This window comes from Patagioenas fasciata, chromosome 25, assembly GCF_037038585.1.
Source record: "Patagioenas fasciata isolate bPatFas1 chromosome 25, bPatFas1.hap1, whole genome shotgun sequence".
NCBI lineage: Eukaryota > Metazoa > Chordata > Aves > Columbiformes > Columbidae > Patagioenas > Patagioenas fasciata.
In genome coordinates this window covers 272,503-300,205 of record NC_092544.1, presented here as the reverse complement: position 1 = coordinate 300,205, position 27,703 = coordinate 272,503, and the positions used below count along the sequence as shown (strand labels likewise).

General features: G+C 54.5%; 3 protein-coding genes across 14 annotated transcripts in view; all 3 read left to right on the top strand.

The window, feature by feature from the left end:
* The first annotated feature begins 932 nt into the window (after positions 1-932).
* On the top strand, positions 933-8,193 carry MECR (mitochondrial trans-2-enoyl-CoA reductase). Of its 3 annotated transcripts, none has more exons than XM_065857396.2 (10): positions 933-1,089; positions 2,072-2,169; positions 2,815-2,946; positions 4,427-4,570; positions 5,230-5,332; positions 5,525-5,627; positions 5,906-5,979; positions 6,268-6,328; positions 6,755-6,827; positions 7,142-8,193. In XM_065857396.2, the coding sequence occupies exons 2-10, from the start codon at positions 2,124-2,126 to the stop codon at positions 7,303-7,305; spliced, it is 900 nt and encodes a 299-aa protein (XP_065713468.2). In that variant the 5' UTR covers positions 933-1,089; positions 2,072-2,123; the 3' UTR covers positions 7,306-8,193. The 3 variants fall into 3 exon arrangements, with proteins under 3 accessions (XP_065713468.2, XP_065713469.1, XP_071655173.1); XM_065857397.2 differs by having other exon boundaries at positions 946-964; XM_071799072.1 differs by lacking the exon at positions 933-1,089 and adding an exon at positions 1,274-1,816.
* Positions 8,194-9,509: 1,316 nt separating this feature from the next.
* On the top strand, positions 9,510-17,464 carry SRSF4 (serine and arginine rich splicing factor 4). Its single transcript, XM_065857315.2, has 6 exons — positions 9,510-9,682; positions 12,014-12,156; positions 12,990-13,102; positions 14,879-15,093; positions 15,870-15,953; positions 16,124-17,464. Exons 1-6 carry the CDS (start codon positions 9,576-9,578, stop codon positions 16,863-16,865), a joined length of 1,404 nt encoding a protein of 467 aa, XP_065713387.1. The 5' UTR covers positions 9,510-9,575; the 3' UTR covers positions 16,866-17,464.
* Positions 17,465-19,232: 1,768 nt separating this feature from the next.
* Positions 19,233-27,703, top strand: part of LOC136112351 (lethal(3)malignant brain tumor-like protein 3) — a 35,355-nt gene continuing 26,884 nt past the window's right edge. For 4 of the 10 annotated variants that reach the window (XR_011735827.1, XR_011735828.1, XR_011735829.1 and 1 more), the window contains exons 1-3: positions 19,233-19,348; positions 26,567-26,675; positions 27,176-27,347. Coding sequence is in view for 6 of the 10 variants with exons in the window: in XM_071799208.1 (XP_071655309.1) it covers positions 26,614-26,675; positions 27,176-27,347 (234 nt within the window). In the remaining 4 variants the exon portion in view is untranslated. Of the gene's footprint in view, positions 19,349-21,793; positions 21,924-22,155; positions 22,295-25,190; positions 25,470-26,566; positions 26,676-27,175; positions 27,348-27,703 lie in introns of those variants that run through there. The other 6 variants (XM_071799209.1, XM_071799211.1, XM_071799210.1 and 3 more) reach the window with 6 other exon arrangements.

The following is a 27,703-nucleotide window of genomic DNA, read 5'->3' as shown; positions in this document are numbered from 1 at the left end:
GCACTTTTGCTTTCCAGCCATGAATAGGTATGAATTAGTCAAATTAATCAGTGGCTGTGATAAATCATCGCTCATTAACAGGAACACGGTATCGAGGCAGAGGGGAGCGGGGAGCATCGCTCCTTCCCCGGCCGAAGGAACCATCTCCTCTGCCTCCCTGCCACCCGCTCCTGAAACCTCAACTACACAGGGAATTTTCATGCATCTCTCCTAAAAGAAAAAAAGGCAATTTCAGTACTTGGAGCAGTCATCAATCACCAGGAAATGGTGCTTGTTACGGGAGAAACATTAACAAAATAATCATAAATTGTCTGCCAGCCCTGATTTGCGGACGCATACGTTTCCGAGGGTAGGGAAAGGCGCCTCATCCGGCCGCTGTAATCAGTTACGAACCCCCTGCCGCGCGGGGTTCGGGTGCCCGCGTGTCCCGCGTGCAGGCGCAGCGCACCGCGGGCGGCCCCGCCGGCAGAGAGCGCCCGACGCTGCCGCCTTCGAGCCCGCCGAAGCCTCGTTATCCAACTGCCGGGGTCAGACTGAAACGCTGCTTCCCAGGGACGGCCCGTCCCAGCGGTGGCGGCGCGTCCGGGGCGCGGGTGCGCTCAGGATCCTCCAGGGCTCCGTTACGGGCTCTGCAGGATGCTCCTGCGACCACCGCCGAGGCCTCGGGGCCGGCGTGGTGTGCACAAGGCGCTGCCGCTGCCCTCGCCGCGCTGACACGGGCACATTCGGCATTTTTAAGGATGTTTCGGGATCCCCGGAGCGGGACCCGCAGAGCCCTCCCGGCTCATCGCTGCTGTGGCCGCGCCGCCTTAAGGCGAGCGAGGGGGCGGGGCCGACCCGGAGGGGGCGGGGCTACCCTCGTGACGCCACCGGCGGCTGCGCCGGGCTCAACCGAGCGGAGCGGGACCGGAGCGGCATGGAGCGGGCGGCAGCGCGGGCGCTGCGCGGGGCGCGGATCCTCCCGGTGCGGGCGCGGATCCTCCCGGTGCGGGCGCGGATCCTCCCGGTGCGGGCGCGCTCGGCCGGGACGGGGCCCCGCGCGCGGGGGCTGCTGTTCGAGCGGCACGGGGACCCCCCGGCGGTCGTGCAGTAAGGCGGAGCGCAACGGGGGTGCGGGCTGGGGGTGCCGGCTGGGGGTGCCTGGGCGGGTTGCGGGGGGGGGGCTCTACCGGAGCGAATTGCAGTGGGGGGTGCAGGAGTCGGGGGGGCGAAGCGGGGGTGCGGGTGCGGGAGGGTCTGTAGGGGTACAGTGGGGAGGTCTGAGCCCTCGGCATCGCTGCGCCCCAACTTCGTCCTCGATTGCATCGCATTGGGGGGGTTTCCCGGCTATGGGACAAAGCCGGTGTCATGTGAGCGGTGCCACAAGTGGTTTTGGGGAACAGCGGCTGGTGCAGGATTTTCCTTCCAAAATAACCAAACCACTGAAAAGCTTTGCAAGGAGGCAGTCACAGTTATCTAGACTTTAAGCCTTTCTTTTTAAAGGGAGGAGACCTCGAGGACTTGTTGAACCCCGAGGGGCGCGGGAGGTGCCGATGGGGGTGCATCCAGACACCAAACCTCTGGGGAATTCTGGGGATGGATGACTGCGTTTGCTTTTCACCATTTAATTGCGCAGTGGTTCTTGTCACCCCGAGGGCTCCTGAGATTCGCTGCCCTCGCCCCATCGCTTGTGCAAGGCCGGTCTCACGCTCTAGGACTTCTCTTTTCTGCGGATTTCTGAAAATACCCACACTAAAGCGGGGCAGGACGAGCTGGAAAATCCCCGGCCAGTTGAAACAGCGGCTTTTTATGCAACCTGCTGGATTTGTTAATATCAGTGAGCGTCACTTTGCTTGGTTTGTTGGCTTTTAGTGGCCTCCATCAAAAATCTATCTTTATGGGTGGATGCTGGAGTTCTTTGCTGGAGGAGACCAGGATACGACGATATAGATGGGGTAGAGAATACAATGCTGTTTAATTTAAGCCTGACACACATATGTGACATGGGCATCTCTTTCCAGCTTAAACCAAGGTGCAGAAGCACCAGCCAAGCCTGTAGTAATGCATTTTTCCTGTGTGTCTCCCTTCTCAGACTAAAGGACATCGAGGTGGCCAAGCTGGGGGACACTGATGTCCATGTCAAGATGTTGGCATCCCCCATCAATCCCGCCGACATCAATGTGATCCAAGGTGACGCACCGGCTGCATCTTTTTTGTGTATTAATTGTCTTTGAGATGCTCCTGGTGGGATGTGTTGGGGGGTTTGGAGGTGGCTCCTGAGACAGAATCACAGAATCATTTTGGTTGGAAAAGCGTCTCAAGGGCATTGAGTCCACCCATAACCCACCCCTGTGCCTGCCCCCTGTCCTGAGAACCTCCTGTCCGTCTGTCCAGCCCTCCAGGGATGGTGACTCCAGCACTGCCCTGGGCAGCCTGTTCAATGCCCCACAGCCCTTTGGGGAAGAAATTGTTCCTAAATCCAACCTCAACCTCCCCTGGCGCAACTTGAGGCCGTTTCCTCTGCTCCTGGCGCTTGTTCCTGGGGAGCAGAGCCCGACCCCCCTGGCTCCAAGCTCCTTTCAGGCAGTTCAGAGATCAGAAGGTCTCCCCTCAGCTCCTGTTCTCCAGCTGAACCCCCAGCTCCCGCAGCTGCTCCCATCACACTTGTGCTCCAGCCCCTCACCAGCTCCGTTCCATTCTCTCCACTCGCTCCAGCACCTCAAGGGTTTCTTGGTGTGAGGGGCCCAGAACTGCCCCAGGATCCGATGTGCGGGTGCAGTGGATGGGGAGGGCCGGGCTGTGGTGGGTTCCATGTGTCACCTGGTGTCCCCGCAGGGACCTACCCCACGCTGCCCCCGCTGCCGGCCGTGGGCGGGAACGAGGGCGTTGGGGAGGTGCTGGAGGTCGGGCGACGCGTGACGGCTCTGAAACCCGGGGACAGGGTCATCCTGACCGTTAACAACCTCGGTGAGTGTGTCCCTGCCCGTGCGGTTCTCCTGCATCCACCCCTGCAGGGCACCTTCTCGGATTCTGGGGATGCTCGAGGCTGCCGGGAGCTGCCCAGGTCTGCACGAAGAGCGAACCCTTGGCCGTGACCCTGCGTGAGCTGGTGCATCAGTTGCTGGTGCAGGGATTTTGGGGGTCCCGGAGCAAAACTGACCCTGTCCAAAGCACCGTCTTTGCTGGGTGTGGGTAGAGCCACGTGCCCCTCACACTTACAGCGATTACAGCTAATTGGATGTAGCTTAAAATGAAAAAAAAGCTCCATTAGAGAATGTTCCAGGCGAGGGAAGCAGCAGTTGGAGCCCGTTTAGTGCCCTGTTAGTCTAATCATGAATCTAATGTGTTGGATTGTCTCAGACAGGAAGCATCGGGAGAACTGCTGGAGCTGCTCAAGGGCGTCTTCAGTTCTTGCCTGTCTGTATCTTGGTTGAAGTTTCGTTCTTTCTGCCGTGTTTCTTCATTTCTAATGGTGTTTGAGCAGCTCCGTGCCCGATCCCCGGGCACAGCGAGGGGTGCTGCTCGGCTGCAGGGGCCCTGGGGGCAATGCGGTCCCCAGGGAAAGGGACACGTGCAACGCAGGGGCGCAGGGCACCGGCAGGAGGAGCGGTAGCGGTGCTATTGCTTATGCTAAACTTTATCTAGAATTTTACTTAGAATTTAAAAATAATCTACTTTTCCTGGCATAAGCCCGTTATGGGGCTTCCGTGCCATTTTATAGCGTCGCAGTGACCTGTGGTGCTCTGGAAACAACCACGTTTTGTCAGATGGACTCAAAACTTCTTCAAAGAGCCAGGATAAAGCCCCCAGCCTGTGCGAGGTCGTGGTTCTCTCTCGTTATGTAGTTTTCTCCTTAGCAGTGCTCTGATGGGAGAGCACGGGTGTTTCTTCTCCACCAAATGTCTCCTGTGCTCCTCCAAAATGCCAGTGGCCAGAAAAATCGTCAGTTCTGGTTGAGTGTAACAGCCGGTTCTTGGCCTGTTTCTTCTTAAAAGGCTTTTTCAGTTAATGGGAGAAGGCAAGCTATCTAGTTAACGTCCAAAAGGGATATTTTTAAACATTAAAAAAGTAAATGGATATAAGGGGGGTAAATTGGCTATAAATAAAGAGAGAGTAAATGTAACTAAATTGGGTTTGAATATATGGGCTCATCCATCGGGTGGGGAGCATTTCCATTAGCCCTGTGCCCAGGGAGCCCCGGTCCCGTTATCCCACTGAGACATAATTAGATTTGCAGGGTGATGAATCTCAACGGGCAGCGGGGGATCCGTCCCCTGCCTCTCGCGATATTTTGTCTGAACCCATACAGGAAAACTCTTCATAATTCACTCTCGGGGATGTACACGCTGCCGATGCTGCCGCGATGGGTTCTAAGGCTGCGGCGTGAGTTGGGGTCTCATCGTGTGTCTTTCCTTCCCTTGCCCGTGTTCGACGCCGCCGGGACCAGGGACGTGGCGGACGCAGGGGGTGTTCCCGGAGGAGGCGCTGCTGCCGGTGCCCAGCGACGTCCCGGTGCTGTGCGCCGCCACGCTGAGCGTCAACCCCTGCACGGCCTTCCGCATGCTGGCCGACTTCGAGCGCCTGGCGCCGGGTACGGCTCCCGCGGCTTTGGCCGGGAGGGCGGCTGGTGGCCCAGGGCGCTGTGCCGCCTTGAGCGGGATCCGGACGGGCCGGGAGCTGGGCGGAGGGGAGCCTGATGAGACCCAGCCGGGGCAGGTGTGGGGTCCTGCAGCTGGGAGGAACAGCCCCCGGCACCAGCACAGGTTGGGGTGGTTTGCTGGGAAGCAGCTCTGCAGAGAAGGACCTGGGAGTGCTGGTGGACAGGGGGTGACCTTGAGCCAGCAATGTGCCCTTGTGCCTGGGGAGGCCCCACCTGCAGGTCTGGGTCCAGTGCGGGGCTCCCCAGTTCAAGAAGGACAAGGAATCACTGGAGGGAGTCCAGGGAGGGGCACGAAGGTGCTGGGGGTTCTGGAGCATCTTTGATGAGGAGACACAGAGAGCTGGGGCTGTTGAGCTGGAGAAGCTGAGAGGGATGTGATCAATGGATCCACACCCAGAGCGTGTGTGGAGTCTCCTTCTCTGAGACATTCAAATCCAGCCACGTGCAACCTGCGCTGTGACCCTGCGTGAGCAGGGGATTGGACTGGGTGACCTGCAGAGGTCCCTTCAACCCCAGCCATTCTGTGAAAGAAATACGGGTGGATTTGCTGGTCACTCCTGCAATGAAAACCTGGATGTGCTTACGTGCAGGAGACTCCGTCATCCAGAACGCTGCCAACAGCGGCGTGGGCCAGGCGGTGATCCAGATCGCCAAAGCCTCTGGCATCAAGACCATCAATGTGGTGCGGGACCGGTGAGTCGAGGGAGGGGACGGGGTGTCCTGCGGGGCCGGGTCTCCTGCCCTTCCCTCCTGGGATTTTCTCCCTGTTTGCTCCTCTGAGCCTCCTCCAGCCTCTGCCCTGCTGTCCCCAAACACGTCTGAGCAGAAAAGAAAAGGTGACCCTGCTTTCTGGCTCTGAAGTCCTTTTGTGTTTCCCTTCCCCAGAGCTGATCTCCCGAAGCTGGTGGAGAGGCTGGTGGCCCTGGGCGCAGACCACGTTATCACAGAGGAGATGCTGAGAAAGCCAGAGATGAAAGATATATTTAAGGTACCTCGATGCTGATCCCGCTGGAGCCACCATCCAGGGCTGACCTGCGCTGGGGGGAAAGGTGCCGGGACGGTGGGAAGGACAAACCTCTCTCCAGATGAGGATTTAGCCCCACGCCCTCAGGGCTTCTGATGGTGCCACAAGGGCCAGATTTTTAGCCATATAACTCTTAGCTGCCCCCCATTTGGGGGTTTAAGGCAGTTGTTCGCTCAAGAACCACAGTCTCATCCTCAAAAGGAGCCCTACAATTTGAGAACCTTCTTAATAAACTCTTGCAGAACACCCCGAAGCCCCGGCTTGCACTGAACTGCGTTGGAGGCAAAAGCACCACGGAGATGCTGCGGCACCTGCAGTGAGTGGGGCAGGTGGTGGCCCGGGGGCAGCGGCCGGTCCGGGCTGTCCTGCTCCAGAGCTCCCTGGGGTGCGGGAGGTGGCCGGAGGTCTCGTTGGCTGATGTTGGCGTAACTGTGGTTTTGGAGCGGGGAAATGAGTGAAGACAGAGGCTGAGGGGTGGCTGGGGGCCCTGGTGGCGAGCAGCCCCGCCGGTGCGGTGCAGGGTCTGGATGTGGCACAGGGAGAGGCCGCAAGGTCAGAGCTGCGCGTTGAGGACCAATAACCAAATACCTGCTTCCTCTTCCAGGCCCAGAGGGACCATGGTCACCTACGGGGGGATGGCAAAGCAGCCCGTGGTGGTGCCTGTGGTGAGTTCTGGGATGTTCAGTTCCCCTCGGGGCACGTCCCCTGTGCCCCGCTGCGGATGCCCCGTCCCCTCGGCTCCTGCACGGGGGCTTCGCTCTCCCCTGCCTGCAAATTCAGAGCCTCCAGCCTTTTTCCTTCGACCAATGGGGTCATTATGGAATGAACTGCTTTGCCTCCCAGTGCGGGTGTCTCCATTTATGGAGGGTTTGGGCTGCTGTGGATTCCAGCAGGGAGGCGGCCCCGCAGACACCAAGCACCAAACCTGTCCCGAGTCCACAGCTCGGAGTCGCCTCTCTGCATCTCCCTGTGCCCCAGCTCACTAACGAGAGCGCTGGCGAATGCACAGGGGCCCTCATTGCCGCCTCCCGCTGCCGTCACACTGCGGGGACACCGGTCCCACCAGGGCGTGTGGTTCCCTCTCTCCGCAGAGAGCGTTCATCTTCCAGGACGTGCGGCTCCGCGGCTTCTGGATGAGCCAGTGGAGGAGGGACCATGCTCAGGGTGAGCCCAGGGATGGGATGGGATGGGATGGGATGGGATGGGATGGGATGGGATGGGATGGGATGGGATGGGATGGGATGGGATGGGATGGGATGGGTACGGTCCTCCTTGGTACTGTTTGTGTCGTGACAAAACAAGAAAGGCCTTGAGGTGCTGGAGTGAGTTCAGAGAAGGGAACGGAGCTGGTGAGGGGCTGGAGCACAAGTGTGATGGGAGCGGCTGAGGGACCTGGGGTTTAGAGGAGGTTGGTGTTTGCCCGGGGACCGCCAGCCCGCGCCGCTGCAGGCGCTGAGCGCCCCGTCCTTCCCGCGCAGACCGGGACAGCGTGAGCAGCATGATGGACGCCCTGTTCCAGCTCATCCGCAGGGGCCAGCTCGGCGCGCCGGCCTGCGCGCCGGTCCCGCTGCAGGACTACAGGGCGGCGCTGGAGAACTCCATGAAACCCTTCGCGTGCTCCAAGCAGATCCTGCTGCTCTGACCCGCGCCCCGGGGCTGCTCCCACGGCCGAGCCGCTGCGCCTGTGGACCAGAGGTGCTGAGGGGAAAACGGGGAAACCCTCCAGGTGCATTGAGCTTTCTTTTTTTAACTATGTGCCCCCCCGAAGCTTTACGAGCTCTGCGTGGATGCGTAGTGTGCAGCGGCACCTGGAGGGGGGTTGGCTTTAGCTGGGGCGAGTTTGGATGCAGGAGAAATCTCAGGGAACCCAGGGCAGCAGCTCGTGCAGCTCAGGGTGTCTGAGGAGCAGCGGTTCCCCTCACGTCTGTGTTTTCGGGGCTGTGCAGCCGCCTCCCGCCTGGCTTAGCAGCTGTGGGGCTGTTCTGCCATTGGCACCGTCCCTCCAGGTGATTTTTGGTGACTTGGGGTGGCTTTGCCGGGCACTCGGGGCTGGTTGCTGCCCCCGGCGCTGCTGCAGCTCCTGAGCCACCTCCACGTCCCCCCTCGAAGTGACCGCTCCCCACATTGAATTGCAGAGAAATACCAACTTTTAAAATTCGTTTTTGTCGTTTTTCCCCGGGCGGCCCCGCTGGGGCCACCGGTGCCGGCTGGGGACGAGGGCACAGAGGCTTTTCCAGCCCTCGGCATCACCTCATCTCAAAAATGAGCTCAAATAGCAGAAACCAAAAGGAACACCAAGCCACCCAGTGCCCCCCAGTCACCCCCGGCACAGCTGGGCGGTGGCGTTCCCGGCGGGGACAGGACGGGCGCAGCAGCTCACAGCGGGGACAAGGGGAGGGTTTTTGCATTACTTGGACTTGAATTGAGTTTTGCTGCTGCCACCACTGATTGTGACGAGAACCTCTTGGAAATCAATGTCTAATATACATATATATATTTTAAGATGCTGCCAATAAACGTTCTGTGCCCAGCCTGGTGTGGGTGCCTTTTGCTGGTGGCCGGGAGGAGCCGCGAGCGGCTCATTGACCTCCCCGGGGTGACGTGCGATGGAAAACACCACTGTGCAATTAAACCTCCCAGCCCGGTGGCAGCAGCTGGGTTTGCTTGGGTGTATTAGAGCTGTTTGATCCCCTGTAGCCGCGCGCACTGAAACCTCCCTTAGGCAAAAAACAACCAAGAAGCCACTAAATACAACCCTTGCCAGCATCTCCTGTCCCTTCTCCCACCACTATGAAACCCCCCAATATTTTGCAGGCAGGGCAGCATCGGGTGCCCCGGAGTTTTCCCAACCGATGAATAAAGAGGGAAAAAAGCAACACAATGACTCTGAGATCATTAAGAGCACTATTAAGCATGACACAAACCAGAAAAAATTAAAGCAAAGGTTTATCCACCTTGTTTATTTGATTCGCCAATAAAACCTAACAAGCTTTAGAGAGCTCTCTTACTTCACAAGATGTTCCCCAGCGTTACTCCCACACCAGAGCACGAAGGGATAAATAATGAGATTTAACTCTCCTTGTCAGAGGAGCAGGATCGTGGTTGGAAAACCAGCGGCTGGTGTTGCACGCATCAGTTTTTCGGTCATGGGGGGGTAGGGGGGCGGTGGCTGCTGGTGCTGGAAGGTTCCGAGGGTCTCTGCTGGGGTTTGGTGTGATTGGGGGTGTCCTGGGATGGGGGACACCATGGAGGGAACCCCTGTGCACCCTGGGCTGTGGGGATGGGACCCCCATCCCTGCCTGCACTTGGGGAAGGAGGAGCCCATCAGTATCTGGCATATTGGGGGGGCACCCCACAAAGCCCTGCCATATAGGGGACCCCATAACTACTGTGGCACATAGGGGGCCCCCACAGCACATGACATGTGGGCAGACCCCACAAGCCCCCTGACCCATGGGTAGGGAGCCCCCACCATCACCGTGTCCATGCAGAAGGGGGATCCCCACCATCTCCCCAACCCAGGGGAAGGGAGAGCCCCAAAACACCTGCTATATGGGGAGAGGGGACCCCATAAGCTCCCTGACCCATAGGGAAGGCAGACCCCACTCACACCCTGGCCAGTGGGGACCTCCATAAGTGCCCTGCATATGGGGAAGGGGGGACGATGCGTTCTCTCCATACGAGGAACGGGGACCCCCACGGCCGGCGGGGCCCACCCGCGCGCTGTCCCCCTCAGAGCCTCCACACGGCGCCGTCGCCCCTTTAAGAGCCGCGAGTCCACAGAGGGGGGCGTGGCCTTCCGTGACGTATCCGCACTTATCGCTGCCTCCCGCCCCGCGCGGCGCCGTGACGTGTCTGCGGCTCCGCCCCGCCCCGCGGGTCCCGGTCCCGGTGCCCGTCCCGCCGGGCGCGATGCCGCGGGTCTACATCGGCCGCCTCAGCTACCAGGCGCGGGAGCGGGACGTGGAGCGGTTCTTCAAGGGCTACGGCAAGATCCTGGAGGTGGATCTCAAGAACGGGTGAGCGCGGCCCGGCCCGGCCCCTCCTGCCGCCCGCCGGAGGAGCGCGGCCCGGCCCGAACCCGGGGGCGGCGGGAGGGGCGGGCAGGACGGCTGGGCCGGCTGGGCGTCCGGCGGGGTCGGGCGGGTCCTCCCCGGCACCTGAGTCGCTTCTGGGGACAGGAAAGGGGCGCCTGGGGCGGTGTGGAGATGGGGGGGCAGAGGACGCCTGGGTTCCCATGGCAACGGGGGCAGGAGCCTGGGCCGCTGTGCCCTGGGGGGGCAGCACGCCTGTGTTCCCATGGCAACGGCGGGGTCCCTGCTTCAGTTATCGGGGTGCTGGGGGGGGGGTCAGGCGGCCGGGTGTCTGCCCCCCCACCCCGTGGGGAGCGGGTGTCCCCTGGGGGGTTCCCTTGTGTCTCCAGGCCCCCCACAAGGGTGAGCCAGGGCAACACCCCCAAAGCCCGACTTGGGGGGGCAGACCCCCTATTGCCAGGCCCTGTGGCAGCAGCGGGGCTGCTCTGGGTCTGTCCTCGGAGCGCCGGGTGGGGGCCCAGGGCCGGCGGCTGAGGGTGTCTGCCCCCGCCCCACGGGTGCGTTCCGGCGGCTGAGGGTGTCTGCCCCCGCCCCACGCGTGCGTTCCGGCGGCTGAGGGTGTCTGCCCCCGCCCCACGCGTGCGTTCCGGCGGCTGAGGGTGTCTGCCCCCGCCCCACGGGTGCGTTCCGGCGGCTGAGGGTGTCTGCCCCCGCCCCACGCGTGCGTTCCGGCGGCTGAGGGTGTCTGCCCCCGCCCCACGCGTGCGTTCCGGCGGCTGAGGGTGTCTGCCCCCGCCCCACGCGTGCGTTCCGGCGGCTGAGGGTGTCTGCCCCCGCCCCACGCGTGCGTTCCGGCGGCTGAGGGTGTCTGCCCCCGCCCCACGCGTGCGTTCCGGCGGCTGAGGGTGTCTGCCCCCGCCCCACGCGTGCGTTCCGGCGGCTGAGGGTGTCTGCCCCCGCCCCACGCGTGCGTTCCGGCGGCTGAGGGTGTCTGCCCCCGCCCCACGGGTGCGTTCCGGCGGCTGAGGGTGTCTGCCCCCGCCCCACGCGTGCGTTCCGGCGGCTGAGGGTGTCTGCCCCCGCCCCACGGGTGCGTTCCGGCGGCTGTGGGTGTCTGCCCCCGCCCCACGCGTGCGTTCCGGCGGCTGAGGGTGTCTGCCCCCGCCCCACGCGTGCGTTCCGGCGGCTGAGGGTGTCTGCCCCCGCCCCACGCGTGCGTTCCGGCGGCTGAGGGTGTCTGCCCCCGCCCCACGCGTGCGTTCCGGCGGCTGAGGGTGTCTGCCCCCGCCCCACGCGTGCGTTCCGGCGGCTGAGGGTGTCTGCCCCCGCCCCACGCGTGCGTTCCGGCGGCTGAGGGTGTCTGCCCCCGCCCCACGGGTGCGTTCCGGCGGCTGAGGGTGTCTGCCCCCCCCCACGGGTGTGTTCCGGCGGCTGTGGGTGTCTGCCCCCCCCCCCACGGGTGCGTTCCGGCGGCTGTGGGTGTCTGCCCCCCCCCCCACGGGTGTGTTCTGGCGGCTGGAGGGTTTGGGTCCTGCTCAACGCGTTCAAGTGCGAATTTTCCAAGAGAAAATAAATTGCTTTTTTGTGGTGTCTTTTCCCCCAACACTCGAAGCCTCACGCGTGTTGGCATCTTTACTTCTTACAAGAAACCCAACCTGAAGCCTTGCTTACGAAGGCCAAGTGGAAAATGGATTTTATCATTGTTGGCCAGGAGAACTCATTGTTAATTTCACTTCAGAAGTGAATTCACTCTCTCCATGGTTTATTTTTAGCAGCGCTTAGCAGACGATTGAGAGTTGGGGCACGGTGTTGACTGGAGGGGCTCGTCCGGCTCTGCTGGGAGCCCAGGGCGGCTCTGGGCGCTCGGTTGGCGGGGCCAGCCCGGCGGGTGTTTGGGGGCCAGCCCGGCGGGTGTTTGGGGGCCAGCCCGGCGGGTGTTTGGGGGCCAGCCCGGCGGGTGTTTGAGGGCCAGCCCGGTTTTAGGGCGAGATCTCGTTGAAATGTTTGCGCTCGCTCGCTCTATTTTTGGTATTGAAGGGAAGAAAGGTCCAATTTGAGCAGTTTTATAACAACTATGATTGTTTCAGTTGTTATAAATCAATCACACTTGTTCCTTCCCTGAAACAACAGCACTCGCGTGAGAAACAGCAAATTTATTTGCAGCGTTTGGAGTGGTTGTGAAATATTTCGTTGATTCAGGTCCCGTTATGGGCAGAGCTGGAGCCATGGCTGGGGAGCTACCAAGAAAGCTTAAAATGGACCGAGAGAGGCCAGCAGCCCCGTGCGGGGTTACGCTCGCGCTCCTGTCCCCCGCAGGTACGGCTTCGTGGAGTTCGACGACGTGCGGGATGCGGACGACGCCGTGTACGAGCTGAACGGGAAGGACCTGTGCGGGGAGCGAGTGATCGTGGAGCACGCCCGGGGCCCGCGCCGCGACAGCTCGTACGGTTCCGGACGCAGTAAGCACTCACGCATTTGTGTCCCGACTTATCTTAAATAAAAGTAATTTTAAATAAAGTAATTTTAAAAGGAAACGCTATGAAGTTGTGAATAGTGTTCTGTAACTGTAAATGTAACTGTTGATCTGAATATTTCTTAACTTTGTTGTATTAAACTATTTTAATTGATAAATTAATAAACACTATTTCTTGTACCATTTTTTATTATTATAATTTTGTTTAACTATTTAAATGGTTTATTTGCTCTGTGATGTTGAACATAGACTTAACAAAGACCTCAATGTTTTAATTGAAAGAGTCCTTTGAGGCTAAGATGACTGCCCGTCCCATTTGCTGACCCGGGGTTACCTTTCCATGAGTGGCTCTCTGACCTTTGTGGCCCTTGGCTGACCAAAAAATAAAAGGAAGCCACGTGACGACCGCAGCCTTTTCCCATTAGACCTGGGTGGTGAGGACCCCAGGGGTTAGAGACAGATGAGATTAATCTGAAATAGGTGCCTGAAAAGCTTTGCTCAGGTCAGATATTCAGAAAGCCTTTGAGCAATGTAAGTAACATTAGTAAACTGGCTTAATTTGATTTCTTCTCTCGAACCGTTTTAAAGATAACTTAAACTTAATTGCATGCTAATTGTAATGTAATTATAGCTGTGCGCGTTGTTTTAATTATGTGCTTGAGTAATTTCTTCTGTGGCTGTTCTGTGCGAGGGGATGGGCTCGGACCGGCGGGTGGGTTCGTTTGCTGCCTCTGGACGCGCGGGCAGGGCGGCTGGGGGGCGCGCGAGCGCTCCGTTCCCCCGGTTCAAGTGCTGCTGTCTGCTTGTCACCTCCTAAAGGTGGATATGGTTATAGAAGAAGCGGAAGAGATAAGTACGGTCCTCCGACCCGTACAGAATACAGATTGATTGTGGAAAATCTGTCAAGCCGCTGCAGTTGGCAAGATCTTAAGGTATGAGGCCCCTTTCTTTACCCTCTCTATTAAAGAGCACAAAGGGTAAAAAGCTTATTTTTCAACAAGGGAAGCTGGTGTCCACCTGTGTTCTTGACTCCAACTTGTTAACAAGTCTGTGAGCTCGTATGTGTACAATTTGGGGAGCAATACACACGTCAAGTCACTGTGGCAGCGTGTTTGCACATAGCAAGTAATTAACGTGACGCTGGGAGCTGCAGGTGCAGGCTCGGTGTCACTGGTGCTGGAATAGCCTTTTTGCCTTGACACAAAGCGCCACCACGTACAGGTTGTGTTTGATGTTTAAGCCCTGTCAGACTTCAACGGTGCCAGCGGTAGGATTCGCTAGGGATGGAGGAGTTCACCCCGTCATTTTGGGTTTTATTCATCAACTTGTGAAGTGTTAGAGCTATTTGGAAACGATCGCGTTGTTCTTGCACAGCCTCTCTTATGAATTTCCACATCATGTAAAGCTGCTTTAAAGAGTTTCCCAGGGCAAGGATGTGTCCAGATGAGCAGTCACGCAAAACCCCTGCTCCAAGCGGCTCTTTTCTCAGAGCCCGCAGGAGAGGACGGGACCCTGGGCAGGGTGCGCTGGAGGTGAAGTGCTGGCTCGTGATTATCTGCATCACGGGTGGGGGGCAGGACAGGGAGCGGAATTCAATAGTAGCTCCCAAAAGAGAGTGTTTCCTTATCAAACTTAGCAATGGTTAAAAACACTTGTTACAAGAACATTTTCTTTTATGGTTCTCTTTTAAGGATGTGTAAAATTTGGTCTAAACAAACTTTGACGTAGTAGAAACTGGTCTGTAATTGAATATATAACAGTAGTTCAGGTACGTACCGAGATTCTTTGAATGCCTTTTGTTGTTAACGCTTCACACCGGCAATAGCTTCTCTGCTTCTGGTATGGGAAGTTTTAAGTAGAGCATGGCATGATTAATCCTCTGCTGGACCCATGGCTGCTCTTTTGAACAGCCTTCCTTTCAGTCAGCCGAAGGTGGGAGTCGCTGGGTTGCAAAGGGCCTGAGCCCAAGTTCCGTGCCCGTTTCCGCTGCGGCCAGGCCCCGCGGGTGCTGAGCACGGCCCCGCCGGACGGTTTGCTCCGGGCAGGGCAGCGGCCCCGATAGACAGAGCGCTCCGGGTTTGAAACGGAGCAGCCGGGAAGCCGGAGTGGGGACGAGGTCAGCTGTGGGTGGTGAGGGGGAAGCCGGAGTGGGGACGAGGTCAGCTGTGGGTGGTGAGGGGGAAGCCGGAGTGGGGACGAGGTCAGCTGTGGGTGGTGAGGGGGAAGCCGGAGTGGGGACGAGGTCAGCTGTGGGTGGTGAGGGGGTTTCCTCCTGCAGGACGGGACCTGCGAGCTGGAGGGTGAGGGGACGCCCGCTTGCCTGTGGGCTTCTCCTCTTCAGATCTGACCTTTAAGTTTATCACCTTTCCCAAGGAACCTTTGGAAACAAGATTTAGGGAGCAAGTGTTTTATTTCTTTAATTGCTTCTTTACTCTGAAACTTACAGTCCAGAGCATATTTGCTGTTAAGAGTTGAGATGGGAGACCTTAAATTATCATTTAGTTCCAAACTATCGACACCACCTTGATTCTAATCGCACAGACTGGGTGAAATCCTGGTGTGTTACTTGGCTTTAGCACTGCAAATGCTCTTTGGTTAAACCCTCGCTGGCCTCCATGTGAACAGAGGAGGGTTAAGCGAGCGTTGCTGCGGAGATGGGAGCCCGGCTCTGGATTCGAGGCGATGGTTGTTCTGTCCTCTCCCTCCAGGACTATATGCGTCAGGCAGGGGAGGTGACATATGCAGATGCACACAAAGGAAGGAAAAATGAAGGTGTGATTGAGTTCAAATCGTATTCTGACATGAAAAGAGCCCTTGAAAAGCTGGACGGGACAGAAGTAAATGGCAGGAAGATTAGATTAGTGGAAGACAGACCTGGATCGAGGCGGCGCCGCTCTTACTCCAGAAGCCGAAGCCACTCGAGGTACGTCTCTTCCTGCCGCAGCTCCCACCGAATCTAGCTGCAATTGCACAGATACTGGAGTTCAGAGTCCTCAAAAAGTTTCTGAGGATTTGTGAGTTGCTGGAAGTGACTGAGGGCAACGAGGCCTCTGTTCAGAGGGTGCTGGGTGAGCCCCCGCTCCGTGCCGCTCGTCCCGGCGCGGCTGGTCCACAGCCCTCGCAGGATGAGGCCGCCCGGCAGGTGCAGCTGAGCCTGCAGGATGAAACAGGAGGTGCTTCTAACGCTTTGGCTCTGAACACTGTGTTCTGATATAAGCACCAGGACTAACTTCTTTCTCAGCTTGGAAACCTTCACCTGTTTCCTAGAGATTTGCTGCTTTCATTATAGGATCGAGAGCTGCTTCAGCACACCACACTGAGTTATTTTCTCCTTTCCATTCTGGGGTAGAACTTGTCACCAGAACTCAGGCAAACTCCTGCTGTTCGTGGAACATTAAACCAAAGCCTGCGTTCAAAGCTCTGTCCCAGTCTCTCGCTGTATCCAAGCTCTGACTTGAAAGAGGTTTTTGCTTCCTTATCTCAAATAAGGGTGCAATATTTCCTCCCGGATCAGCGACTTCCAGAGCCGGCCGCAGGGGCTGAGCGGTGGGGAGAAGGGCACTCCGAGTCTGACTTCACTGTGTAGCGCTCTCGCCATTCGGCTGCGTGGAAGGCGCTTTAGTACCGTGGGTTTTGCCCACGCGCGTCGTGAGCTCCCGTGGGCACGCGCTAACGTGACGCTGGTTGCTTTTGTTCCAGGTCTCGCTCTCGCAGCAGACATTCTCATAAGAGCAGGAGCCGCAGTGCCAGTAGTAGTCGCTCCAAGAGTAGATCGAGATCCAGGTATGTCTGTGTGGCGGAAGAAACGGGGCTACCCACTCAAATGAGAAGCAGCATCCTAGATTTGCTGTAGGAACGCTGTTTTTTCCCTGCCATATTATGCACAGCATTTAAGAGCCAGTCAAATCCAAGCCACATTAAAGTGCAGCTGTCTCCTGCCTTTTTGCTTTCAGGTCTGTGTCCCGTTCCAGAAGCAAGAGCCGTAGTCGAAGCAAGAGCCGTAGCAGAGGCCAGAAAGAGAAAAGCAGGACTCCAAGTAAAGAGGATAAAAGTAGGAGCCGCAGCAGGAGTGCAGAGAAGTCCCGAAACAAATGTAAAGACAAATCTGAGGGCGCTCTCCATAACAGCGATGAGAAAGCAGAGAGCAGGAGTCGCAGCAAGGAGAAGAGTAGGAGCAGGAGTGAGGACGGGGCGGGGGCGAGGGAGGGCGCGAGGAGCGGGAGCAAGGAGAAGAGCACGAGCAAGGCGAGGAGCAGGAGCAGGGACGAGAGCAGGAGCCCCAGCAAGGACCAAGGGAAAGGCAGGAAGAGGAGCAGGGAGGAGAGCAGAAGTAGAAGCAGGAGCCGCAGCAAGAGTGAGAAAAGCAAGAGGCGCAGCAAGCGAGACGGCAAAGCGAGTAGCAAGAAGAAAAGGAGGGACAGCCACGAGCGGTCCAGGTCAGCCTCCAAGGCAAAGGAGCGTCCAAAACCAGATTCTGACAAAAAAGAGGCAAAAGGGGAGGGAGAGGATGGAGCTGCACACCGGGTGTCTCGCTCCAGGTCTAGGTCCGTTTCCAAGTCAAAACCACGTGTCAAATCAGATTCTCGTTCCAGGTCCAAATCTATTTCAAAGCCTAGATCCCGGTCCAAGTCTGGATCCAGGTCTGCCTCTAGGTCACGCTCCCGATCACGGTCAAGGTCTCGCTCCAGGTCCTAATCTTGCTGCAACCACACCTGGAACAGTTGGAAAAGTCTTTTGTACATGTTCAGTAGTTGTAGCACAAGTGATTGAAGTAGAAACGTCGATGCTGTATGTTCTGAACAACCCTGACGGCGTCTGCCGCGAGCTGCCGTGCTCCCTCGCTGGCGCAAGGCTGTTCCGCTCACTTTCTGTCCGACAGAAAGGTTTCTCTAAATCTCACTCTTCCTAGAGCACCAAAATCGCCCTGTTTGCCAGGAAAAGCCTTGCGGAGAGGCAGCACGGCGGCTCGGAGGGTTCGTGGGAGCACAGCTGGGTAGGTACGATGGCTTCAACAGTCTCTGCCCCTCGATGTACAACATGTAGTGGAAGTGCTAAGTCTTCAGTTCATACTACTTTTGGTTTTGGGCTCACAAAGTTGTGAATAGTACAGTCAAAAGGAAAAAATAGGTACTTGCAGTAATCCATAGGGAAGAGAAGTATAGTTCCATATATGGTATTGTGACAATATCCTTGTTTTATATTAAGATTTTTTATTTTATTTTTCCTTGTCTTGCAAAGTACAGTGACTCCTGTTTCCATGAAATCGGAATAAAGACTATTTTTGCTTGACGACATTTGGCGGTGTTTGCATGAGGTGCTGTGGCTCGCTGGGTTTCGTCTGCTGGGGGTGGGGAGGAGGGGCAGCCGCTCTGGCGGGAGATTTGCAGATATTCCTGAATAATAAATATTAGATATTCCTGAATAATATCCCCATTTCAGACTGGGTCCATTGGCAAATCGCTGCAAGGGATCTCTCCACAAGCTCGTCTGTTGCACACGTGGCTTTGAATAAAGCGCCGTCCCAGCACCCTGCTCTGCCTGCCAGCAACGGGCTGAGAAATGAAGGGCAAAACAGATTTTGTGAGGTTTTTATTTAGGGGGGGTGGGGAGGAGGGAAAAAGGTTTTATGGCTTTATCAGCAACTTTTCTTCAGGAAATTTCACACTGACAATACTTAAAACAGCTGTTCTCGCAGCTGGATGTTGACTTCATAGGTGCAAGTGATTCTGTGTAATTTGATCATTTGAAACTTGTACTTCCATAGGGAAAAGACGAAAGGGTGGCAGATCGTAGGAGCTGCTCTCCACACAGGAGCTCTCTGGGGGGTTCCGGAGGGGTCGGGGTGGGAGGGCGGCTCAGGTCTCACCCAGTGTCGCGTTGCCGCTGCCCTATGAGAATGCGCTGCAGAAGTGATGTTTGATTTCTTTAGAAGGAAAAGCCTTTTGCAGCTCTATATATTTAGTGCTTTAACATCTTAGGCTCATATAATAACATTTCTAATCCCTTTTGCTGCTGAATCTTAGTATAGAAACGAACCAGGCTAGGCAAGGTGTTTGCTAACGGGATAATTGGCTGAAAAATGCCTTTAAGAAAATCTGCCAATGATAAAGTCCAGGCCAAGTCCAAGGAAGGGAAGCAGAAATCTGTGTGGCATGGAGTTGTGAGAAGCCCCGAAATAGGTACCTCTCAATTATTGCAATTAAAACCAAAATACAAGTCTAAATAAACACGGGGAGTTTAGTGATTCACCAGCTCTCAGCTCCCGCAAACCTGGACCCGGCGAGCGCTCGAGCGCCGTCCGCAAGCACCGCGGGTCGGGAGCCCGCTGCTGCAGACAAGGTGAGAAACGCATCTCTTTCTGATTTTAAAGATGGGTACTTTCTGTGCCTCGCTTGAGGGATGAGGAATGTTGTGATGTGTGTTTCAAATGAGCCGTTTCGAATCTTATTATTTCCATGAAATCCCATTACATTTAAGTTGTCACAGCATGGGGCCTGCTTGCTCTCCTTCCTCACCACGGGGCAGGAAACAACAGACCCAAAGCATCATTAAAATATCTTACCGCCACTTCTTTTATTGTTTCAGTATTCAAATACAAAGGGAAATAATGAGAAGAACAAGTGTGACAGACGCTGGGCAGAGGGGACGCTGCCACGTTACCGCGGGCAATGGAGCGGCCCCAGGATCGCGCTCTGCGGGACGGGGTTTGTGTCCCCGCTCCCACGCCCCGGGAACGCGCCTGAGCCCGCACGGGCCGGCCCAGCAGAGCAGGACCCGGCGTGGGGCCGCGCTGGGACCCGCACCGGGACCCGCACCGGGACCCGCACCTGCCGCCGCTCCTGTCCCGGTCTGTCCGATCCCAGTGCCTGCTGGCCCCACTGCCTCCCTGTCCAGCTGGTGGCCCCGTCCCAGCGCCAGTCCGTCCCAGTTCAGCCCCGTCCCAGCACCAGTCCGTCCCAGTTCAGCCCCGTCTCAGTCCGTCCCAGTGCTTCCCGGTCCCGTCCCGGTCCCAGCCCCAGCTCCCCGCCCTGCCCCCGGCGCCGCCTCAGCCGGGCCCGGAGCGGCACCGCCGCGCATGCGCTCCGCCCTCCCGCGGCGCCGCCGGGGCACGAATTGTTGCCGGAGTTAAAGAGAAAAAGCCCCGGTAGGCGAGAGAGGCGCCGGGCGGCTGGGCCGGGGTGAGTGGAGGCGGCTGGGGGGAAGCGGGAGCGCGGGAAGCCGCCGCCGCCATCTTGTGGCGGGGGCGACGGGGCCGGGCCGGGCCGCTCCACTCCGCTCCGCTCCGCTCGGCCCGTCTCGGCTCGGCCCCGGGGTCTGAGGGGAAATGGCGCCTCTGGGCTGAGGGACAGCCCCGCGCCCCTCACAGCTCGGCCCCCGGCGAGGACGAGCCCCTCTCGGGGGTCTCCTCTGCTCTCCTCTCCTCCGGGCGCTGAGGGAAACCCCTCGGGTTAAAGCTCCCGGTTGGGTGGGGAAAGTGCGTTTTAAAGCACTGTGAAGGAGAGGGTCTGCTGTAAAGCTCAGCCGAGGAGCTGTGCGGAAGATGAGCTTAAGTTGTTCACGGGCTGCGGATCAAAAGGACGAAACGTTTAGAGTTCTGTGGTGTTTCCTTCGCCCGTTTCCAGTGAGTCCACAGGCGGTAGCGGCGCAGCCCGGAGTGACCCAGCCCGGCTCCGGCGTGAGCTGCGTGGGAGCCTGGAAACTCAAATAGTTTTGAAAATATATAGCAATACAGTGCACTGGAAGTAGACTTTTGAGACTTACCCAAGAGCAGAAACACTGGTTTGAAAATAGCTCTTTACATGAGGGGAGAAAACATCATCAAACTTCCTGACAGCAAACTCAAAAACTAGAACTAATATCAAGATTTTATGGACAGAAGGACAGTGCCAGATAAATAGAGGGATAAATGTGATACTGTAGAAGTACTGAGCAGTGCCCAGGGTAGAGATCGGTGTGGGTCAGTCTTAGTGGTTTGGTGTTCAGCAGAAAGGGGTGGGACAGTTGTAGCGACACTTGGTGCCAGAAGGAACTGCATTAGGTTATTAATATGAAAACATTTACTCTAATGCATTCAGATATTGCCCAGATAAGTTTAAAAAAGGAACGAAAACATACACACGTTGGTTTGTAATTGGGATTAAGGGATAAAGAGCTCTCATCTTTTGTGCTCAACTGCGTAAGGCCTCTCTGGTTCATGTCGTGTTATATAAAAAGTAGAAGTAAAGGAAGAGAAAACGGGTGGTCGAGGCTGCAGATTTCCTACCACGCAGCAATTAACAGCAGTCCGACATGGTCTCGTTAGCATCCGTGTATTGCTGCCCTCCTCTTTGTCCCATCTGTCTAGATTATGTATTTTGGAGGGTGGGGACAGTCCTTTCCTTATTTCTACTTGGCGGTGTAAGGTATGTAATACTAATTAGTAAGAGTCCCCAGGGTAATTTGCTGGATTGTAGTCTTATAGTAATTACAGATGAAATTAAAACAGAGGACATTTTTGGCCTCTGTGCTCTAGTTTTGGCCTAAAATTGATTGCACTTTACGTTGCAAATAATCCCATTAAGGCTGAACGTGTGTTAAATAAATGGTAACGTGTTGTGAGCACAGAGGTGGAAACGGAGCCTGAATTCGAGCTGCCGATGACAACTGGGTACGACTCCCGGGCCGATCGTGCCCGTCCAGTTCCACTTTTCTTGGCCAGAGTTAATTTCTCTTGCCTTTGTGGTTTTATTGCCATGATAATTAAGTTGCCGTGGGCGAGTGGTTACACACGTGCTCCGCAGGGGACTCCGGGCCCGCTGGCTTCTCCCAGCCCAAGGCCCTGTTTTCTTTGCCTCAGCCATGCTGGCTGCGTTTTTACCACCAGTTCTTTATTTCCTGCAATTTTAAGGCAGTACAGGAGCATCGGCCGTTAGACAGGCAGATTACTTTCCAGAGGATGGCTCAACTTATTGGCAAAATACTTCACCTCCCAGGAATGGATGTTTTATTATTAGGTTTAGCATCTTTTGGCTCATGTCCTGTGGTTTTTATTTGTTTGTCTGTGGTTTTGTTTGTTTGTTTTAATTTCTGATTGAGTCCTGCTAACCGAAGCATGGTAGATCTCAGCAGAGGTAGAGGATGTACTCGTGAACCATGAGCCTGATTTGTGCTGTGGCTGTAGCGGGACAGTGCCCTTGTCCCATGAGGTGATCCCAGGCATGGAAACGGTCACCGCTGCTCCATCTCACAGAATCACAGAACCCCAGAATTTGAGAAGAAACTTGTTGGGGGTGAGGGTGGCAGAGCCTGGCCCAGGCTGCCCAGGGGGGTTGTGGAGTCTCCTTCTCTGCAGACATTCAAATCCGCCTGGACCCCTTCCCGTGGAACCTCAGCTGGGTGTTCCTGCTCCAGGGGGGTTGCACTGGATGAGCTTTCCAGGGCCCTTCAAGCCCTGACACTCTGGGATTCTGTGTTTTCAGTAACTACTTCCACTTTAAGGACATATTTTATTGCAGAATTGATTTTTTGTGTCTTAGTTAAACACGTCAGTGTTGTGACTGAGCTGCTAGTTCTCCATTAGCAGAATCACTTTTCTTCCCCCAGCGCTGCAATTTTGACTTTATCTCGAATATCAAATCTTACAGCTTCCTTACAGGTCATTAAGTTTTGTGTGAAAACAGTTCTGATTACGGGTGATGGAAAGTGTTTATGTCTTGCATCTATTGCTGTACAAATCTGATCGGACTGAGAAGCGGCGGAAGTTCCAGTGTCTGGGTGAGGCTGCTGCATTTGGTGGGTTTTATGGTGTGGCGCTGGGTGGTGTTCACTGGTGTGTGCGAGTGTCATACTGGTGGGACTGGGGTTAGTAGGGTCACGGTCTCAGGCCCTGAGGAGAAGTCCCTGGGTGTGCGAAACAAAAATTAATAGGAAGTACAATGTATGGAGCCTGGAATTCCTCAGTTCTGACCTTTATATTTACATTTTTTTGTGTCTTTCACTGACATAGATGGTGAAAGCCCTTAACTCTTCTCCCCACTATTGAACGCTTGCCGGTGGCTTCTAACGCTTTCTCTCGAGGCACTGGTGTGGTTCCATTGCAGGATCTGAAAGTTCATTTCAGCCCCTGACTGATGGGGTTCCTGGAGGTGAGGTTGTTTTGGTTTTTTTTTGGTAATGGTATTAGTTCAGCCTTGCAAAATATTACTTGCCCAAGGTGAGTAATCGCTTTTGATGGGTGAGTAAAGTATCATCAGTCATCATCACAGCAAAGGACAGGCAAATGATTTTTGTGTCTGGCCTGGTAAGTGTTCAGAGCAGCTCCTGAGACCAAATTAGTTGTGCCCTGTGAGGAGTCATGATTTTTGTTGTTTCCGTTTAAATTGCAGTTCAGTTCTCCGCTAACGTCTTGAGGGCGACTGGCGGATCTATCGCGGTGGGTGTGAGACACCGCGGCCGAATCGAGCGGGGCACCGGGGCTGTGTGGAGCTTGGGCTGCCAGCTCGCTTTGGACGCACATATGTTACACTGAGTTAAATGGCCGGCTTTGCTAGGTTTCCCATTTGGTTTCGGGGAAGAAAGGTGATTTGTGAGTCGGTTATTCCCAGAACAGCTCAGTGTCAGATCGTTTTCTTGATGCCAGGTGCTTCTTGGATGGAGTTTTGCCTCCTGGTACGTGGAGGCGTAGCCAGAAGGGCTGCAAATTTGGGTGATGTTACATGATTTACAGTCTTTGGGTTTATTGCACTGTTGTGTTTCTCACTTTTAGTCTCATATCCAGATACTGAAATCCTCATGTAATTGGAAATCAACCTGGCAGCATCTGAAATGGAATTTCTGTGGAAATGTTTCTCTTCCCATTAGGTTTGATGGTGTCTGGAGAAGGACAGTGAACCCCTGTGCACCCGTTTAACCTACACACTTCTGTTTGTTTGTATGAACTTGTGCCTTTTTTCCTTTTTGTCTCCTAACTGAGACGAGATGGATGTTAAAAGCCACAGCTGTTTTCTTACACTAATGATGAAGCAGCTCCCCAAGGCTGCACGGTGGTTCAGCGACAGAAGCAGGATCAAAACCTGAGCATTTCTGACCTCCTCTGCCTGTGGATTCCCTACCAAAAGATAAAGCACAGAGGTCTGGGTGGTAGCGTATTAATTATGAGCCATTATCTCTGCCAGCGTGGCAGTCATTTATCACTTCATAAATCTGAATCTGTGACTTGGCACTGAATGACTCATCTTAGTTTTGCTGTATCTTCTTTTGCGTTCACGTTTTTGAGTCTTAAGATGTTAAAGATGAAAAACAATCACAAATGGGGACAAATGGGAACGTTCGTGCCTGGCGACAGCTCTTCAGAATGTTTCAAGTTAGTTTCTGCTGGTTTTTAATTGCATGGATTGCTTCCTTTTATTGGGCTATCTTGATTTTATTGTAGATTCTACTGATAGGGAACATTATAAGGAAAGTAGTTTCTTTATCACATTTTTCTAGGAGTTTTACTAGATTTACAAAATACGGAGATGAAAAAGGGCCATTATTGTATCAGGTCTTCTCTGGTTAGTGTAAGGTTATTTTCTACATTGTGAGTTTTGACAGTTTTCCTGCCCCAGTTTTAAGTAAATTTTACAACTTAATTCCTTCTCTCCAAGTTTCTTCCAAACCCCCGTCCCAGAGGGAGCTCTGCACATGGTCTTGGTGTCTGAGCTTCTCTATTTTTAAAGCCTGAATGCAAAGAATAATATCTAAAAAGGGATGGTTTAACCCTTGCTGAAACTGGCTTAAAAATGTTGGCTACAAATGAGTGTTTATAGATTTACAAGGCTACATTAAATGTTAATATATGGCCAGCTTTTGGCTGAACCGCAGCTCGGCTGCCGCTCCGCGTCGCTCCCTTCCCGCCCTCCCCAGCTCGCTCTCGCTGGCCTCTGTGCCGCTGTTCTTCACCGCTATGCAGGGTTGTAGGTAGCTGGAGTTTTGTGTATAAGGGCTGAGGGGGAGCGGATGAGGACCTGCTTCTGTTACCTGCAGTTCCGTTTAAATGAGTTTGGACTGCTAGAGATCATGACTGAAGTAGAATCCGAAGCCATAAGAACTCTTTCATCCTCAGCAGTAAATGCCAGCCCAACCAGCGTTGCTCCTGCTGCTGTCGGTGTTTCCGCTGCCTCGAGCGCTGCTTTGGAAGGGGAGCCTTTTGCTGGGGAAGAGAACATACAGTTTTCTGCAAAAGCTTCTAGAAGCAGGTGTGACTGAAATGCGTGTTTCAGTAGCGGGGTGCTCCCTGACGCAGCGTGTGCAGTGAGTCACTGTCTCATTCGGAATATTTTTAGGCGTATTTAGAGTGAATTAGCGCCTAGTCATAACAGTACCTGGGGCACGCGTTGTGCTCTCCGTGCAAGGTGAGTGTGGCTGTGGAACAGTCTGGGCTAGGCTGGTCCGTGTGGTCAAACATCGCTCTCACGCTGAGCTTGAACTCCTGGGCTCTCTTTCAGTGGTGGTTCTGGGAAGCTGGAGCCCCTTCTTTCCAGCAACGACATCGATGTTTCTCCCTAACATGGGTGATGTACTTGTCACGACAGCGATTGAGCCTGAGTCTGCATTAAACTGAACTGCCTGTTCTGCGCCCTTGAGACCAGAGTGCTCGGGATGAACCCCCAGTAGCGTTGGTTACCTTTGCAGGATCATCCGTGAGCGTCTCCTCTGACCAGGCTCGCCACAAGAGACACGCTGTTGGCCACAAGGCTTTTGAGGTTTCTGAGGCTGCCGTAACTAAAATTAGGGAAAAACTGAGTTTTAACAGGATAATACAAGCATGTTACTGGACACACATATCAATGTAATGGACAAAAAAAACCTCAGTTCTTTGTAGACCTGTTCTTACTCTGTTTATCCAGAAACCAGTTGCTTAGAGCAGAATATTTGTATGTTAGTCTCTGAGCTCTTGCATTTCTTCTTTGGGAAGAGAACGATCTCTCGTTGCCTGCCTGGTCAAGCATCTGCCAGTTGACTTCCCCAGGATTTTGATGGAACTATTTCTGTTTTGGGTAGGAATGCCTTGGACCTGCTTTCCCTGCCCGCTTGTCTCATCTCAAACTTCATTGTGAGCTCTCTGGTGTGGATTCGCTTGCACTTACAGAGATTTGCTTACGCTTCTGCTGATTTTGGGTCATTCTCATCTGCACGAGCTGAGGAGATTTCAGTCCATCAGGCAAAGACCGGCTCTTACACGGACACTTCGCACTAAAATTCTTCACACGCTTGTAGTCCGAGTGCATCCCATAGATCAGTGGGATCATTGAGCAGAGCTCTTCCACGCTCTTGGTTCTTGTAAGTGTTCCCTGTTTTGTCTTTTCCGTGCCTGGAATCATTGGTCCCAGTGGCACGGGGAGAGGGTTTAGGTCGTGGAAGGCACAGGCGTGCGTGTGCTCTGCAGCCAGCACCCTCACAGCCACGTCGGGCTATAGGGAGCAACCAAACGTAAATGAAAAATGCCAGTCGTCTTAGCAGAGCGAGTACAAGCACTGCTCAGGAGACTATGAAAACGGCTTTAAACAAAGAGGAGAGTGACTCACGTCTCAGCGTTCTGGATTGTGTGATGTGATGGAGTGTGGGGTTGTTTTCTTTTTTTCTCCTAACGTGTTTAATGAGGCATTCGAAATGGGCCGATGGAACGCGCGCACACAAACCTACCACTAAATGCGGAGTAGGAAAGATGTGTAAGTGGGAGCCCCCCTGCACAACCTGCATGTGAGGTACCTCGGGGTAGTGTAGGTGCCTGCTCATGAGGACCGCTGCAATTTTGTTTTGTTAAAATACTGAACATAAATTAATTTGCACTAGGAAGAACTCAAATCACAGGAGCAAGTAAACATAAATGATATATTGTAGTTATTCCTTAGATTTTCATGCTTTTATGCAGATGAAAGATTGATATATATCCCTTGCTAGATATAGAAATAATAGTTTCTGTTCTCCCATCAATAATGTACTATTTTTAGAGGCTGCCTGGGAAGGATTTTCATATGCACAAAGTATATATAAAGGCTGAATTTTTTAAACTTAACCAACTGTTAGAAGTATCCAAACAAGATGGGCTTGTTTGACGTTTGTCTTTCAAGTTAGAGGGTTACTAGGAATAAAGAAATACAAAAAGGTTTGTCATTGTGTCCTGATCGTAGCCTTGAGATTATATCCCCCTTTATCGCTTTTACCGGGGGCAGGGTTTCTCTGAAATGAAAATATTATACGTAAAAGGGTTTTTCTGTGTCAGTGCGCAGGTAATAATTACTTCTCTCACCATAGGATACCGAGGTTCACTTAATGAAAGTTTATAAAGGACTTTGACAGAACTGATGGCATGAAAGGTGTTTAAAAATACAAAGTTTTAGCATCTTAATTTAAGAGCTTTTTCTTTGCTTCTGCAGTGCCCAGAGACAACGTGCCCTGCTCCCATTTCCAAACCTGTGAGCACATGGATTGCTTTGAGAATGGCAAGTTCGGGACTCAGCCGGGCTCCCAGCAGCACAGGGACAGGTAAAGACACCCCACATTCTTCCTGGTCTGTGTTTAAAAACATTTAAAGGGGACATTGTGTTGAAGAGAAGCGTTGCTGTGAGTAGAACTCAGAGCACGTATCACCTGCGCAGCTCTGTCGGTGACCGGCCCGGTACCCGTGAGGCTCCCGCACCCAGCAAAGCTCCTCTCCAGAGCTCGGTCCTCGTTTCTCTTCCCAGCCTGCAGAAGTGCTGTTGTGTGCTTGATGCCTTAGTTCCCCATCCTACAGATGAGGAGGATGTCTTCGTTTCCTGTAGAGCAGTAAAAAGGCAAAATTAAAAACCCTCCTGTGCTGCTTTGTCGGTGAGGGCTGTGCTGGTACTTCGGAGTGCTTTTAAAAGACAAGTATCTGCCCAGTTCGATTCGCTTTGGGTTCTCAGCCATCCTCACTCTCCTGAAGAGGTGCAGAATTGCTGGGTACACTGCAGGAGGATTGTCGCACTTTTAATTTGTTTTTGTTTTCAATTTTGGATGTTTAGTGATACAAGAGACATTCCAGATGATTGCAGAAACAGGGGAAATAGTAGAAATCTTAATACCAGCAGTGGCTGTCAGGTGAATGAGGCTGACAGACCTGTCAAGCGTCTCCGAAGGAAGAGAAGACTGCTGCTGGAGTCTGAGGATGATGAGGAAAACGCAGATGAGGATGAGGTAAATGAGGCTGCTTGTGTTTTCCTTAGAGAGCTGTGGAGAGCAGGGACAGCTCTGTGTCTCAGGTTTCACTGTGCAATGCAAGCAGAACTGAGGGAGATTGTTCGTGGCCATGAGAATGGTTGGGGTCTGATCCTGGTTTACATCAGTAATGAGCATTTCTGGAGCCTGAGGAGTCAGAAGGGTGAGCAGCTCGTGTGAAGTCGGGATTTCAGGCTGTAGCTCTCCAGTTGTAGCCATAGCCCTGCGCACCGAGTGTGCTTCACAGTAATCAAAACACCTCCAAAAATACTTGATCTAACTACAGTCAAGTACTGTTATATGATATTGAAGATTGGTGTCAAACCACAGAGTTT